We start from the raw sequence: 16,569 nt of genomic DNA, 5'->3' as shown, positions 1-16,569 counted from the left end.
ACTAACTTTGTAAACTGCTTGTGAAACTCCCAACCCAGTGACCTATGTGTGGGCTTTGTTGTAAACCATATAAAAACTGTCTTAATTCTGCCCTTAAGGTCCTCATTCCTATGACTGTGGACCCCAGTACACTTGGAATAAAAATTCTTCATGCTATTTCCATCGAGACCGCTTCTCTTGAGTAATATGGGTGTTGCCTTTCCTGTGTGGGAGCATGAAGGTCCACGCTCTGAGGGTCTTTCAAGACCAAATACTGTAGCTTATAGTCTAGTGGCATCTATAAAAGTATTTAAACTCAACCAATCTCAAAGCTGAGAACAAGAAAATCTAAAGAGAAAAGGGGTTATTTATTACTGTAATACATTTCCTCCTCCTGATCAGTTCTGTTCCTGCCTGCACTGTTCTCTGGAGACTGACTCTTACACAGTCAGGCTCCCTTGCTCCCTGGCTCCTGTTGGATCCAACCAGTTGTTCTTGCCTGAATATCATGGAGGAGTGAAGTGGGGTATTCATTTCCCCTTCTCTGTTTAGGGGTCTCAGATCTGATGAAAGTGTCTCCACATCAGCTGCTGTTTCCAGACCACCAGTTTTCCTAAAGCCAGCCTTTGCAAATAGTAACTTCTCAAATCCGGCTTTTGGTATTCTGTTTCTTTCTAAGATCTAGACTTGGAATAGAGGAAAATGGTTCTTTCTGGACTACTCAGTACAAGGTTTCTTTTTTATGCTTTTCCAAACATAGCATTGCCGAACTTTAATGAAAAATGAAAGGTCCAGAGATAGATATTGGGGTTCAAACTTTATGCTGAATATCAGAAAAGCAAAGCAGCTGGCCACTAGCTTCCTATCTCTATCTCAGGCTGAATGGGCAGATCCTGTCTCCACCAACTCTCCCCAAGCCTCAAACTGTAACCTTTCCTCAGTGTGACTGGAGAATGAATGCCTCATACTCAATACTGAAGACTCTGCTTCTATCTTTTATACCCCTCTAGTGCTGGCATTAAAGGCATGTGATCTATTACTCTTTTAGACTGATTCAATCTTGTGTATCCCTGGGTGGCCTTGAACTCAGAGAGATCTGTCTACCTCTTAATACTGAGTCCTAGCTTCTGGCTGCTGAGATTAAAGGTGTGTGCCTGGCTTCTATGTCTTGTGGCTGACTTTGCTTTCTGAATCCTCAGACAAGCTTTAATAAATCATAAATAAGATATCACCACACCCAGTTACCAGCTATAGTGGCACAGTCCTATAATGTCTCAGCATTTGGGAAGAACTCTACACCCCCCCCCCCGTTTTTCTTCTTCATCTTCTCTTCCTCATTCCTCCTTCTTTTGAAAGCATGTTATAGGATTCATAGTAAATTGGTTCTATAGCAAATTAACACATCCATTGTCTCACATGGGTTTCCTTAGTGTCTGTGGATGTATGGAGCAGAAGCAACTGAATTATATTCACTCAACAAGAATCCCAAATAATTCTAATAGACCATTAACATAGCACTAGTAACTACAGTCCTCCTGTTGTACATTAGTTATCTACATTTATTCATGTTATGTATCTGCTATTTCATATTTTAAAGCCCTATAACCACTGTTTCCCTAACTGCCAATCCCCATCCTGTCTGCTTTATTCTCTATCATTGTATCTTTAGTTTTTGGTTTTGTTTGTTTTTTCCTTCAGTGTGAGATGATGCAGTATTTTCCTTTTTAAGCCTGACTTATTTCACTTATCATAATGTTCCAAGCTCAGCCATTTCTAGATTTTCATGAGAATAATCTCATGAAAATGGAACTGGAGAGCTGGAGCAATGGCTAGGGGTTTAAGACTACTTGTTCTTCAAAGGAGCTGGGTTCAGTTCCTAGCACCCAGCTAACAACCATCTGTAACTCCAGTTCCAGGTATCTGATGTTCTCTTCACAAGCACCACACACATACATAGCGCATAGGCATATATGAAGGTAAAACATTCATAGAGATAAAATAAAAATAAATAAATCTTCAAAATCAATCTTTAAGTCTTTGAGATTTCTTTAAAATATGACCTCAAAACCACAAATATCAAAAATAAAAATACATAAACATGCATGCATCAAACTGAAAAGCTTCTGCACATACCCATAATCTCAGCCCTCTGAAAGTGGAGGCAGAAAGATCAACATGAACCCTAGGGTAGCCTAAGCAACAGGGAGCCCCCAGGCCAGTCTGGCCTAGGTATCAAGAGCATGGGCCCAGACCAGACTAAATCAAATGAAATCCCAACAAGGCAGATGTAACATGAAAAATAAAACACCCAGAGACTGATATTGGGGTTCAAGCTTCAAGCTGAAGGTCATAAAAGCAAAGCGGCTCACTATTAGCTCTTACCTCTACCTCAGACTGAAAGGTGATCCTGCCTCTACCAAATCTCAGACTGCTATGCTCTCCTCAGCATGGCTGGAGACTCCTGAGACAGACTACTGAACACTCTGCTTCTATCTTTTATACCTCTCTAGTGCTGGAATTAAAGGTGTGAGTTCTGTTACTCTTTTAGACTGATACATTCTCCTGTAGCCCTGGGTGGCCTTGGACTTGGAGAGATCCATCTGCCTTTGTCTTCTGAGTCCTGGACTAAACGTGTGTACCACCACTCCTGATTGCTATAGCTTGAGGCTGACTTTGTTTTCTGAATCTTTAGGCAAACTTTAATAAATCACACATAATACACAGATAAGAAAATGATCAACAGCATAAAGAGAGAACACTTGAATGAGATGACTATTTTCAAACCATAATGCTGACAAAGGATTAATATCCAACTTTGAAAGGGAATTAAAACAACTAGTAAGAAAACAAAGAACCCTATTTTTTAAATGTTCGTATGACTCAAACAGCAAAAGAACACAAATGGGAGGGCAAGATGGATCAGAAGTTGAGATGTTTGCCATTAATCCTGACAACCTGAGTTCAATTCCCAGAGCTCCTATAGTGCAAGGAGCATATTAGCTCCTGAAAGTTGTCCTCAGACTGACCTCTACACATATGATGTAGCACACACACACATACTCGAAGAAGTGTAATTTTAAAAAGACAAGGAATTGGCCATCAGGCATGTGAAGAAAAATGTCCAACATCACTAGAAAGAAATGCATTGTAAACACATGGAGAGTCAGGTGAACAGGCTCCTATTTGTCTTATTTATTTATTTATTTATTTATTTATTTATTTATTTATTTAGACAGGGTTTCTCTGTGTAGCTTTGTAGACCAGGCCTGCCTCTGCATGGTTTTAAGGGTGTGCACCACCCCTGCTGGGAGAGGTTCATATTTGTCATTTCAACATGGGAGAGGAATTGGCAAAATGATCATGGTTTCAAGGCTAGATCCTATTTCAAAATCAAACAAGTAGACAATCAAACAAAACCACAATGAGTTGTCATGCTAATCCTGCTATCATTCCTTCCTCCAAGGACAAGGGATGTGGAGGAGGAAAAAAAAAAAAGACAAAACTTGTTATCTTATTAGTGAGAATTTAAATTATGCATACTATATGACAAAAAAATTGAAATTTTTTCAAAAAATTAAAAATAGAGCTAGTATATGATACTCTGAAAATATACTTATAGCTTAGTTTACAGCAAAAGGAAATAAAATTGATACAATAAAAGATATTTATATCCACATTCATTTCAGAATTATTCACAGTAGAAGAAATATGAAATCCATGTGCTGAACAGTTTTATGTCAACTTGACATAAACTAAAGTCATCTGAGTGGAGGGAACCTCTATTAAGAAAATGCCTCCATAAGATCTGGTTGTACCAAATACAGTAGGGCACTTTTTAAAATTAGTGATTGATGTGGAAGGAGCCAACCCATTTTGGGTGGTGCCTTCCCTGGGCTGGTGGTCCTGGGTTCTGTAAGAAAGCAGAACTGATAGAAGCAGATGTAGAGATCCACAGCCAAGCAATGGGCCAAGCTCCTGGTGTCCAGTTGAAAAGTGGGGGTCAATCAAGATCATGATGGGAAAACTCACAGAAACAGCTGACCCAAAGAGTGGAGCTCATGGACTCTGGACCGACATCTGAGGTGCCTGCATAAAACCAAACTAGTCCCTCTGTGTGACAGTTGTGTAGCTTGGTCATCCCTGATGCAGGGGGATGGGGATTGGTCCTGCCTCAGCTTGATATAACAGGCTCTATTGACTCCCCATGGGAAGATCTAACCATCTCTGAGTGAATGAGAGATGGGAGTATATGGGGGGGGGGGCAGGAAGAAGGGAGGGAGGGAGAACTGTGGGTGGAATGTAAAATGAATTAAAATTTTCAAAAAAAAAAAAAAACCAAAAAAAAAAAAACAAAAACAAAAACAAAAACAAACCAAAAAACCGCAAGTTGAGCAAGCCAATAAACAGCACTCCACGCCTCCATGACCTCTGCATCAGCTCCTGTCTCCAGCACTGCTTAAGCTCCTATCCTGGAAATGAAAGCTAAATAAAACCTTTCTTCCCCAACTTGCTTTTTGGCATGGTGTTTCATCACAGCCATAGTAATTCAGACTAAGACATCCATTTAAGCATCCTTAAGTGGATCAAGAAAGTATGTTATGTACATAAACACAAAAGGAAACCCTGTCATTTGCAGCCGTTTGGGTGTAAATGGAGAACATTATGCTAAGTGAAATAAACCAGGCACAGACACAAACATAATCTAACTTGTGTTCTAAAATGATCTAATGTGGGCTGGAGAGACGGCTCAGAGGTTAAGAGCACTGGTTATTCTTCCAGAAGACCTGGATTCAACTCCCAGCACTCACAAAGTGACTCACAACCATCTATAATAAAATTGGGTGCCCTCTTCTGGTCTACAGGCAGAAAGAACACTGTACACATAAAAAAAAAAAAAAAAAAAATAAATCTTTAAAAAATAAACTGATCTAATGTATAGGCTAAAATGGTTGAACTCAAGGAAGTGGGAATAAGTTCTTATATCTGTTGTATAGCATGATGATTTTCATTAATGTACCTTGCAAATGGTTTAAGAGGCTTTAAGTGTTCTTAACACACACACGCACACGCACGCACACACACACATGCAGGCATTACATGTGTTACCACCTTATAATGTATTTATAAGAAAGCATCAAGTTGTACTCCATATATAAACATATGCAATATGTTTATATATGAATAATATAATATAAATAATATAAAATAATATATATGAATAATATAATATGAATAATATAAATCCAGAACCAGATATTGGGGTTCAAGCTGAAGATCAGAGAAAGCAAAGTGGCTGGCCACTAGCTCTTATCTCTTTACATCAGACCTAAATGGGTGATCCTGTCTCCATGAATTCTCAGAGTGTAATCCAGACTGCATTGCTCTCCACCAAATCTCAGACTGCAATCCCCTGCGCTCCTGTCTCCTCCCGCCTTATATTCCTCTGTCAGCCATATCACTCCTGTCTCCACCTCCCTAGTGCTGGGATTAAAGTTATGTGATCCCAAGTGCTGAGATCACCTCTGTGTGAGCTGTTTCTCTTTTAGACTGAATCAGTTTTATGTACCTCAGTGTGGCCTCAGAGATCTATCTGCCTCTGTCTCCCAAGACCTGGGATTAAAGGTGTGTACCATCATTGCCTGCCTCTATGGCTGTGGCTGGCTTTGTATTTTGATATCCAGAGACTTTATTAAATCATAAATATTAAATCATCACATACCCCTTTGCTTATGTAATTTATAATTTGAATATAATATTGGTTACAGAATTAATACAAAGCTATAATTTGAATCCAGAAGTTTTATGTATTTGTTTGTTTTTTGAGTTTGTGTTGCTTTGGAGGCTGTCCCGGAACTAGCTCTGTAGACCAGGCTGGCCTCTAACTCAGAGATCCACCTGCTTCTGCCTCCTGAGTGCTGGGATTAAAGGCATGCACCACCAACGAGACTGGCTGAATCCAGAAGTTTTATCTTCAGAGTTCCTTAAAAATATTTATTTTCTGAGCATCCTCAGAAAAGGTCTGTGATTTAACAAACTAAAAGTACAGGACAGACCTATAGTTTACCTACAAGAAAATACAAGGTATAAAATTATAAAGTAATGGTAAGTCTTCACTACCCTTTCCCTTCAGATAGTTTCAAAATTCATTCTTCCATTGTTTCCTCCAAAGTTAGATATACACAAACAGTACTACTTCAGAACTGGCAACAGCAGCTGCAGAGTAGAAGAGAGGACTATGGAGTGCACACTTACTATCTGTGAATAGAGAAGACCCTGGCTTCTTTCCAGAGAGCCCCTCCCCAGCGGAACCTGATAGAGTGGAAACTCACTGACACACCAAATAAGAACAGACATCCAGGGAATCAGAATTATACATATACAAGACAAGACATAAAATGCATCCAGCCTAGCTCTCCCAAACCAGGGAAGGAGCATATACTCACATGTCATGTAGCTAATTCTCTGGAAGTTGAGAATGACAACTTGAGTCTACTCTTAGGTTACCAGTAATAGGGCTGATGAAATGAAAGAATGGCTAGTACTTAAACATTGTTTTCATTTTAACATATATGAGTTAGAAAAACAGGACACCTGTCACACATCTACAGAAATAAATCCTTTTATTTTATAACATTCCTTTTCTTCTTTAAGATGCATACAGTACTCGTAAGCCCAAGAATTCTGGAAAAAAAAAAAAAACTATAGAAGACCTGGCACTATTTTTGAGAATTACACAACTGGGCAGCAAAATAACACCATTATAAATGGATAGACATACAGAAATTAAAATTTTAGTGTTTGCACACAAAAATAGGAACGTTACATTCAACACGTTTCTTAAACGTGCATTCAAATGTTTAATGTTTTCTAAGCTTTGGTCATCATGCTTTATTGTAACTTGTTAAATTTCACAATTGTGCAGATGATTAAACCCAAAATGTTAGCAAATATACCATAGTAACACAGCAGCAATAGCAAGCTAATACTGCATAATCATATTAGCAGACTGATTCAGAAACATGTTATTCACAAATAGCACACAAAACTTATTTTGTGATAAAATAGTTAAATGACTTTTCTTCCAATTCATAAAACAAGGCAGAGTAATGAGACATAGCAGAACATGATTACATAATAAAAAGTATATTTTTAATTACAAATCTAATTGTACATATGGGGCAACAAATTGCAGTTTCTATAGAATAGTGCATATGAGCAGGATTTGTCTCAAAAACATTTAAAATTTAGTTCATCCCAGGCATCACAGATTTCATGACTTATAGTTTATATTAATTATTTCAGGTTTTCATGTGATGGCTAGAAGGACAGATCTGTACTCACAAGTAGGCTGCAAATAAACATAGCCACTGACTTAATTTACTAGACATGAAATGCAGGCACTCAAAATGCAAAATATAGCTTTAAAAAGATTTCAGTTGTCATTATGTAAATTGTTCATCATAACTATTTCATCAAAAATTCATAATTCATTTAAAACTGTCATATCAAGCAATTCCTCTAAACTTTTTTTGATGTGTGGTGGTTGAGATGCAGCCTGGTTTAATAAATTCTGACCCATCTGTGCAAAAAGTGCTTTTGACAATTTAGCTGTGGCTGTTCGTATATTTCCACCAGCTCCAGGCAGGGAGCCACTATGTGTCATATTCCCTAAGAGGTGCCATAAAACCACCAGCACTTTCTGTTCCGTGGCATGTGGCTTCCTTTGATAAAGCTCCATGACAATATCTGTAACACAAAATATGGGCAGCAGTCAGAGCTTCCCCAATGTCAATTAAAGGTCTGTTAAATAACAAGTACCCCAAATGTGGGCTTCTTCCCTGGGCTATCTGTCCTGAAAAGTTAGGCCTTAAAAACAAACAAACACACAAACAAAAACTAATCAAAACTTACAAATTGGGATCTCAGAGTGCCATATATATGACAACTAATTCAGAAAAAAAAAAAAAAGAAGGCTAAACAGAAACATCAAACAAACCTATAGTAAATCTCAATATTTTTCCAAATGCAGTTAAGTACCTTTCATCAAACAAAACATTGAACTATCAGTCTTCTATGAGCATCCATATTGACTCTAATGCTCATTTAATAAAGGACAGGATTCTTCAACTCCTCTCCACTTTCCTCTTTAAAGAATCCACAGTGCTGGGCATCAAACCCAGGTGTTTCAGAGTGCTAAGCCAGCAGCAATCTATTGTAAAACTACAACCTCAGTCCAAGAAGTGTTTTAAAGAATATTTTGGAGAACATGTCTTAAAAGGTTCTTTTGTAGACTACTAAGCAATTTATTTCTATTCTGTACAGCAATGATACTGAATTGACAGGTAGAGTAATTAAATGGAAATACCCAACAGTTTATCCTTCATATCATTTACCGAATAAATGGACATAACTGATGATCATCATCTTAAGCAAAATAAATCAGACTCAGAAAGCTAAATGTTGCAGGTTTTCCCTCACTGGTGGGTCACAAATTTCATGTAGATACCCAATATTACTTATGCATATAGGATATGAAAGTAGAAGTGTCCTGGCCTGAGAGACTGAATGGGAATAATGGGAAGGAGTTGGGGGAAGAAAGGGGAAGTGATATACGGTCAATGTATATAATATACTTGCATGGATATGTCTGTCCATAAAGTCTACATTAGGTACAATGAGTATATGCCTATAAAAAGTGATAAAAATACATTACTTTAGAAATTATTACTTAAAACTATTTACCAGCAAGTTTTTCTGTCATATCTTGTTTTGCTTTTCCATTTAGAAACTGAGCTTTTGTGCAAAATGGTTGTAGAAGTAAGTAATTATCTAAAATAGAAAAGAGACATGACTAAGAATGAGCTATTGATTTTGATTTAACAGCATTAATAGGAAAAATAGTTTCTACAGTGTGGATGTACTATATTAATCCCTACTTATGATTTTCTATAACTGTAAAAGTAACAATCTTGTGGCAAAGATGAAATAAAGATATCCATAAAGCATTAAAGAAACTACCACAGGGCACAGAAAGCAATGTGCTGTTGATCTCCTGGCATCTTATTTTCAAACGATGGTGGCTTGTTCATAAAACAACAACAAAAAGGCTTTTTTATGGAGAAGTGATTTTTACATTTAATGATTTTTAGAAAAATATTTTTATTATAATTATATAAATTCCCCCTCCCCTTTTTTCGTTCCAAACTTTAAAAGATTCACAGGAAGTTGTAAAGATGGTACTGACAAGCCTCCTACATTGAAAGGCTTCATCTTACGTAATTGTAGGAAAATACCAAGTCAGGTGGTAGTGGTACACACCTTTAATCCCAGCACTCAGGAGGCAGAGGCAGGCAGATCCCTGAGTTTGAGGTCAACCTGGTCTACCGAGTGAGTTCCGATTTAGCCAGAACTACACAGGGAAACCGTTTTGGAAAAAAAAAAGGGGGGGTGGGGAAATGAATGTACACAGCTTTATTCCATTTCTTCACATACTCTTACTTACACAACAAATAAGATACAGAAAGCCTCCTTCATTATAAATATTGTGATAATTACTTCCCCAAAACACAAGAGAGAATGGGATAAAAGTTTGCTTTAGGCTCATGCTTTCAGTTGAGTCCATGCTCACTAAGCCTGCCCTTTGGGCCTACGGCAGCACGGGACATCATGAAGGAGGCTTACAGTGGTGTAAACAGCTCACCTCATGGAATCCAGGAAGGGAAGAGAGGAGAAGCTGGGGTCCTAACATTCCCTTCAAGGATGTGTCAACTATGATCTAACCATTTGTTATAATTGGGTTCTGCCTTCTTTAGTTTCTAAAACCTCCAATCAGTGCCACAGAGTGAGGACCTGCCTTCAACAAAAGGGACCCCTGCAATACACTTAAGATCTAAATAATAAAAACACCAATACTTGCTTCCCTATCACCCATCAATGTAGGCAGCAACTAGAACGTTTATCACCTAAGTGATTTTGTCATTTTGAAAATATGAATAAATCAAACAGAATAGAGCATGACTTCAGTTTATTTTTAAATAGCGCCATGCCTCTATGATCCATACAAATCAACCCAAGTATCAAGTCTACTCCTTTCTACTGCTAAATAGTAATCTATGGATATGCTATGATGTGGATACGGTCTAAGTAATGTTTTATACAAGTTTACATTTTGCTTTTAAAGAAATTTGAAATTCTTTCTAGAGTGGCTATACTATTTTTACTCTCATTGGAAATGTACTAAACAGCCAGGCTATGGTGGTGCACTCCTTTAATCCAAGCACTCTGGAGGCAGAAGCAGGCAGATCTCTCTGTTAGATAAAGGTCAACCTGGTCTACAAAACAGGACAGTCAAGGGTACACAGAGAAACCTGGCCTCAAAAACACAACCAAGCAAAAAAGACATACACTCTCAAGATCCATTGCTTGTGAACCCCATGAGCATTTGGTTCCTTCTGTGTTCTTCCTTTATGTGCATGTAAGTGTGTGGACACATGTATGCCATAGATAAAGTGTGATGGGAGCCAGCTTTCTCCTTCCACCCCATGGATCCTGGGAATTATCAGGTTTAGTGACAAGCTCTCTCACCTAGTAAGCCATCTTTCTAGCCTCAGCCACACTTACAAAGGGAAAATTTAGCTGTTCTAATACTCATACAGTGATTAGTGTCCTAATTTGCTTTTGCATTTCACTAAAGCAAAGTGATGATGAATAGTTTTTGTTGGCACATTTTTCATGTATTTGTCATTCTCATCAAAATGCTTCTTCGTGTCTCATTTTCCACTTGGACTTTTTTGTTCAAGGTTGAGTTTTCAGAGTTCTTTAGATATTCTAGATATGTGATCTTTGTCTACTATGTAGTTTGCTAAGGTTTCTGTCTCGGGATATATCTTTTCTCTTTATCTGCTTAAGATAATGTTTTGTAAATTAAAAGAATTTTGTGTGTACACATTGCACAATGAGACATCTGAAAAGAAAAAGGTTTTGCTTGCATCTGGTTCCTTCATACTTAGACATTTTATCCCTAAGATTTTGTCCAGTATCTATCTTTGTATTAAATCCCAGTCATAAGCAAAATTGTCTGAACATATAAAATGACTTACACAGAAAACTGCTTTCCTTCAGGAAGTCTGGAATTTTGTCACATCCTAGGCAGACACAATGAAAATCCAGGAAGAGTCTTTGTCTTTAATAAGCTTCCTTGTCAGACATCTCACACTGGATGTGTTCTGTGCAGTGTTACTGGGAAAGGTCCCTTAAAAGCTTGCATCTAGCCAGACATGGTGGCACATGCCTTTAATCCCAGCACTGGGGAGGCAGAGCAGTCGGATCTTTGTGAATTTGAGGTCAGCCTGGTCTACATAGCAATTTCCAGGCCAGCCAGGGGCTTCTGTAAAGACTAGAGGGGGGTCTTTCCTTCCATCATGTAGGTCCCAGGGGTAGAACTCACATTGTCAAACCTGGTAAAAAACACCTTTACTTGCTGAGATATCTCATCACCACAATTGAAATTTTTTAACATTTTTTTTTTTTGAGGACTTCATGTATGAGTACCATATTTACATCAATTCCATCACACACTTTCCCCACTCCAACTTCTTATACCCTTTCCCCTCCCTCTCAACTTAGTGACCTACTCATTATAGTTACATATATAATTGCATGTATATATAAAAACAACCAGCTGAGTTCATGTAGTGATACTCATACACATATGTGTTTTGGCCTAATCATTTAGGATTGTATAACCTATCAGGGGCTTATCCTTGGAGAAGATAGATTCTCCCTCTCATAGCAGCCAATAATTGCCTGTGACTCTTCATGTAAGGGTGGGGCCTTGTGAGATTTGCCCTAGCTATGTGGATATGTCAACTGGTAATATCATTGTTCCAGTCTTCCTTATATCCCCACATTGTTAATATTGATGCAACTCCTATGTAGAGATACTATTTCATACCAGACATCCTGGTCCTCTGGCTCATAATCTTTCCACCCCCTGAATCCAGTTTATTGATAGGTCATGCTTTTAAAATGATTAATAAAGGTTTATGAAGTTCTAATGTCCTGAATATGTTTCCATGTTATGTCACAAAAGAATTATTTATATTTTATATTTAAATCTATAATACATTTAACTTCATGAGGTAGAAAATTTAGAAGTCAATGAAAAAAAGACAGTCAATTTAAATATTTCATCACAAATAATTTATGAAAAAAGTTTAGGATATACTAGTCAGTTAAAAATATTACTTATCTCAACATATAAAAATACATAGTATAAGAAAGCAAATAAAATCAAAATAATTTGAATACCAATTGAGATTCCTTACCTACATGCTGACTCAGTGCATGAACAACATTTGTGGCAGCAGCATAGATGCCTGGATTCTTAGAATTCAGATTGTTATCCACAATTGCGGGAATTAGCATGTTGATTATAGGAGACAAGTTGTCTCCAAGTAAAGGAATCATTTTATACATTGTTTCAAGAGCCACCAGATTCACTTTGCTATTAGAATCATGAAGTCGAGACTTAAAGGCATCAAAGATCTAAAAATAAGTTGGTAAATTATTTAAAGTAAAACAATGCTTACACCCATTATATTATCCTTGTTTGCTATTTCTTCTATCTCTTACTTACTCTATTTACACACACACACACACACACACACACACACACACACACTATTTGTTTGTTTAATTTTTGAGACAGAGTTTTTCTACCTAACAGTCCTGGCTGTCCTGGAACTCCATTTATAGTATAGACTGGTCTCAATATCATAGAGATATCCTGCCTCTGCCTCCCAAATGCTGGGATTAAATGCGTGGACCACCACACCTGGTCATCACACACACCCTATTTAAACTTAACTCAGATAATAGAAACTTAAGGATTTGTCAAGTTTAAATGTTTACAGATAGTAAATATTCACCCCAAAAGATATTTTAATAAATGAAGGTTATGAATGTGGCTTGATAAGAGGCTGACTTACTGCAAACATGATTAATGTGCTGTTTTGCAGGTCAGCCTCATTTGATACTAAGAACTTGGGGAAAGTTTCTATAATCTCTTTATTCAGAACAGAAGACAAGGAAACTTTACTGTAGAGATCTGACATAATTTTGGTGTAAGTTTGGGAGGACAATTAGATGTAATGTCACTTCCCTTCCTTAAACTACAGTAAGACTCAAACCCAAGGCCTTATGTTTCATGCTAGGCAAGTGCTCTACCATTAAGCTGTATCTCTAGTGCCTACGGTTTTCATGCAGCCCCTCTCCTGCCCCAGGCTGGCCTTTGAACTTTGGATGTATCTGAGGATGCCCTGGACTACAAGCATGCACCACCCTCTAGCTTATGTGGTGTTGGGGATCTAACATCTGTGTGGATGTGAGGCAAGAATGTTATAAAGAAGCTACATCCCAGCCTCCTCAGAGATAAGGGTCATTATTTTCTACTATGATACTTTAATAATTGTTCCTGTTTCTTCAGATGTCTTAACTTTCATAAATCTCATCACATAACATAGTAGATGTTAAATAAGCCTTTTATCAGGTCAGGCAATCAAAGAGGTACCTATGAAGCTAAGGCCATTAACTAGTCATTCCTTTGGCTTACTTATTTTTAATGTTAAAAATAATTTAACCAAGAGATTTTTTGGGGGGGATTTTCAAGACAGGATTTCTTTGTTTAACAGCCGTGGCTGTCCTGGAACTCACTTTATAGACTAGGCTGGCCTCAAACTCATGGAGATCCTTCTGCCTCTGCTTCCTGAGCACTGGAACTAAAAGTGTGTACCACCACTGCCCAGTGAGATTTACTTAACAGATACTAGAAAATGACTGACTGGAATTAAGAAGTAATTGTGGTATGCTTGTCAAGTTTAATGTAGTTAGTTAGGCCAACTTAAGAAGAATTTAATTAATAAACCACTAGTAGAATTAACTGAACTAAATGCTAGTAAAACAGAACCTGTGCTTCCATACCACAATGTTTATTAATCTCCATGTTCTTTGTTTCTTTATCTAAAGATCAATAAAAATAAAAACTGTATAAATAAGTATATATTCTTTTTTTTTAATATACTCATTTCTAAAACACATAAAAAGTTTTAACATCTGGCTGGGCAGAAGTGGTACACACCTTTAATTCCAGCATTTGAGAGGCAGAGGCAGGGGAATCTTTGTGAGTCCAAGGCCAGTCTGGTCTACAGAGTAAGCTCCAGGACAACTAGGGCTACTACACAGAGAAACCCTGTTTTGAAAAAAAAAAAAAAAAAAAAAAAAAAAAAAAAAATAGCATCTGTAATAAAGTAAACACTAAGTCTCTTAAATGTTCATCTGTTAAGAGAATGCATTGATTCTTTCAACATGTATTCCTGAAGTCAGGCTGAGGAGTCTCAGAATGCCAGGCTAAGCTTACCAATGTGTGAGGAGTTCTGGAGAAACAGTGACTGTTTCTCTCTAAGACTTTTATTTTAGACTGTGTGTATTTGTATGTGCCTGGATGTGGACACATAGTACAGGTTCCCTCAAAGGCCAGAGGTGGGTGCTGGGAACCCAACTCAGGTCATTTGGAAGAACAAATACTCTGACTATCTGCAGGGCTATCATCGCTCCAGTCCCTGACCATTTTCTTATTTTTTTCCCATTTCATTTTAGTTTCCTAGAATGTTTTAAACATAGTAAATCCTATGTAATCCATTCCTATCATCAAATTTATTTTTAATATTTTTAAATAAAATAAATAAAGCTTCATGGTTTGGGGTAATTTGCTATATTAATTTTTTTTTCCTTTTCCAATCAGATTAATCTTGAGGGGCCAAGGACCTGAATTTAATGATCCTTGGGTCCTATGGGTGAAAGGCGTGAACTACCTCCCCAAATTTGTCCTCTGAATTCTAGAAATGCAGTAGGGCTCACATGCACTGAAGTGTGCACGCACACACACACACACACACACACACACACACACACACACACACACTCACACACACACTGCTTAATAAAATTAATTTTGAGTTTCTTACCTTCACAATGTTGCCAACCACAAGCTCTTGGTTGTTTTCAGTATCTGATAAAAGTTGTTTAATCCCATTAATACGATCACGAAAGTCTTTTGCATTTAATAAACCTGTTATGACTTTAATGTACTCAGCACTTTCTAAGGAATTTCGAGGAGCTGGTTTTCTGGGGACTTCTCGAACTTCAGTTACTTCCCTAAAATGAAAGATAGATTTCACTTTTACTTCCCTACAAAACCTAAAATTAAAAATTCTTACTATAAATTCAATTTTGTTTTCCAAGGCAGAGTTTCTCTGTGTAACTGTCCTGGCTATCCTGGAAGTACCTCTATAGACCGAGCTGACCTCAAATTCACAGAGATCCACCTGCCTCTAACTCCCCAGTGCTGGGATTAAAGGTGTGTACCACCATGTCTTTCTAGATGTAAGCTTTTTTTTTTTTCCTTTTTTTCTTCCTTTTTTAATTAAACTGTTGGCGATGGCTAGGGTTTCTTGCTGGCTAGCTCTCTCATAATTATTAACCCATAACTACTAATCTATGTATTTCTACATGCTCTTATCTTACCAGAGAACGCCTGGTGTATCCTATCTTCCTGGTCTCTACATGGCGTCTCCTCCTGGCAGCTTCTCTCTCCTTCCTCTCTACCCAGCCTACACTTCCTACGTGACTACTGGCCAAACAGTGTTTTATTCATCAACCAATAAGAGAAACATCCCCCATCAGCTCCTCCTTTCTCTCTAAATAAACAGAAAGGTTTTAACTTTAATAGTAAAATTACATACAACAAAACAGTTATCAAGTAAAAACTATAGTTAACAATATTTATTTAGTCCATTAACATTTGGAAAATTTTAAAGAAAATATTCTACCATATATCCTATCTTTGTGAGTCTAAAGTTTTATATAAAACTATCTTTCATCATTAGATGTAAGCTTTTAAGGGACCTTCCCCAGGAACACTGCACAGAACACATCCAATGTGAGATGTTGTCTAACAGGGAAGCTTATTAAAGACAAAGACTCATCCCTGGATTTTCATTGTGTCTGCCTAGGATGTGACAAAATTCCAGACTTCCTGAAGGAAAGCAGTCTTCTGTGTAAGTCATTTGATATGTTCAGGCAATTTCTGCACAATAAAAAAACTTACAAATTAGAGAATAGTACACTGCTCTTCAAATTCTACTTTCTCATACCAGTAAAGGATTAACTTTACAGGCAAGTTAAAAACAGCATTTTCCTTCAATCAATGTATTTATTTTGTTGATCTTGTTAATCTTGCTTTTTTTTTTGTTGTTATTCTGTTTGTTTCTTTTGTTCTTTCGAGACAGGGTCTCTCTAAAGAGTCCCAGCCATCATCCTACTCTCAGAGGTACACCTGCCTCTGCCTCCCTAGTGCTGAGAATAGAGGTTAGAGGACAACTGTAGATGTTGGTAGTCACTGTCCACCTAGTTTGAGACAAGGCCCCTTGTCATTTATCACTGCATATGCCAGGTCAGCTGGCCAGTGAGCGTCTAGGCGTATCATCCCTGCTGGGAACTGAAACTCAGTACTCATGTTTACACAGCAAGCAC

The 16,569-nt window shown here is 37.5% G+C and overlaps 1 protein-coding gene across 3 annotated transcripts in view; it reads right to left on the bottom strand.

Moving 5' to 3' along the window:
* Positions 1 to 6,582: 6,582 nt before the first annotated feature.
* Togaram1 (TOG array regulator of axonemal microtubules 1) overlaps positions 6,583 to 16,569 on the bottom strand; it is a 55,363-nt gene continuing 45,376 nt past the window's right edge. For 2 of the 3 annotated variants that reach the window (XM_051195903.1, XM_051195904.1), the window contains 4 exons: positions 15,003 to 15,192; positions 12,306 to 12,525; positions 8,722 to 8,808; positions 6,583 to 7,725 (listed from right to left, as the gene is read on the bottom strand). In XM_051195903.1, the coding sequence (XP_051051860.1) occupies positions 7,460 to 7,725; positions 8,722 to 8,808; positions 12,306 to 12,525; positions 15,003 to 15,192 (763 nt within the window). In that variant the 3' untranslated portion in view covers positions 6,583 to 7,459. Of the gene's footprint in view, positions 7,726 to 8,721; positions 8,809 to 11,078; positions 11,436 to 12,305; positions 12,526 to 15,002; positions 15,193 to 16,569 lie in introns of all 3 variants that reach the window. The other variant, XR_007835195.1, reaches the window with a different exon arrangement.

The sequence above is a fragment of the Phodopus roborovskii genome, unplaced genomic scaffold, assembly GCF_943737965.1.
Source record: "Phodopus roborovskii unplaced genomic scaffold, PHOROB, whole genome shotgun sequence".
Classification (NCBI taxonomy): Eukaryota; Metazoa; Chordata; class Mammalia; order Rodentia; family Cricetidae; genus Phodopus; species Phodopus roborovskii.
This window is presented reverse-complemented; position numbering and strand designations above follow the sequence as displayed.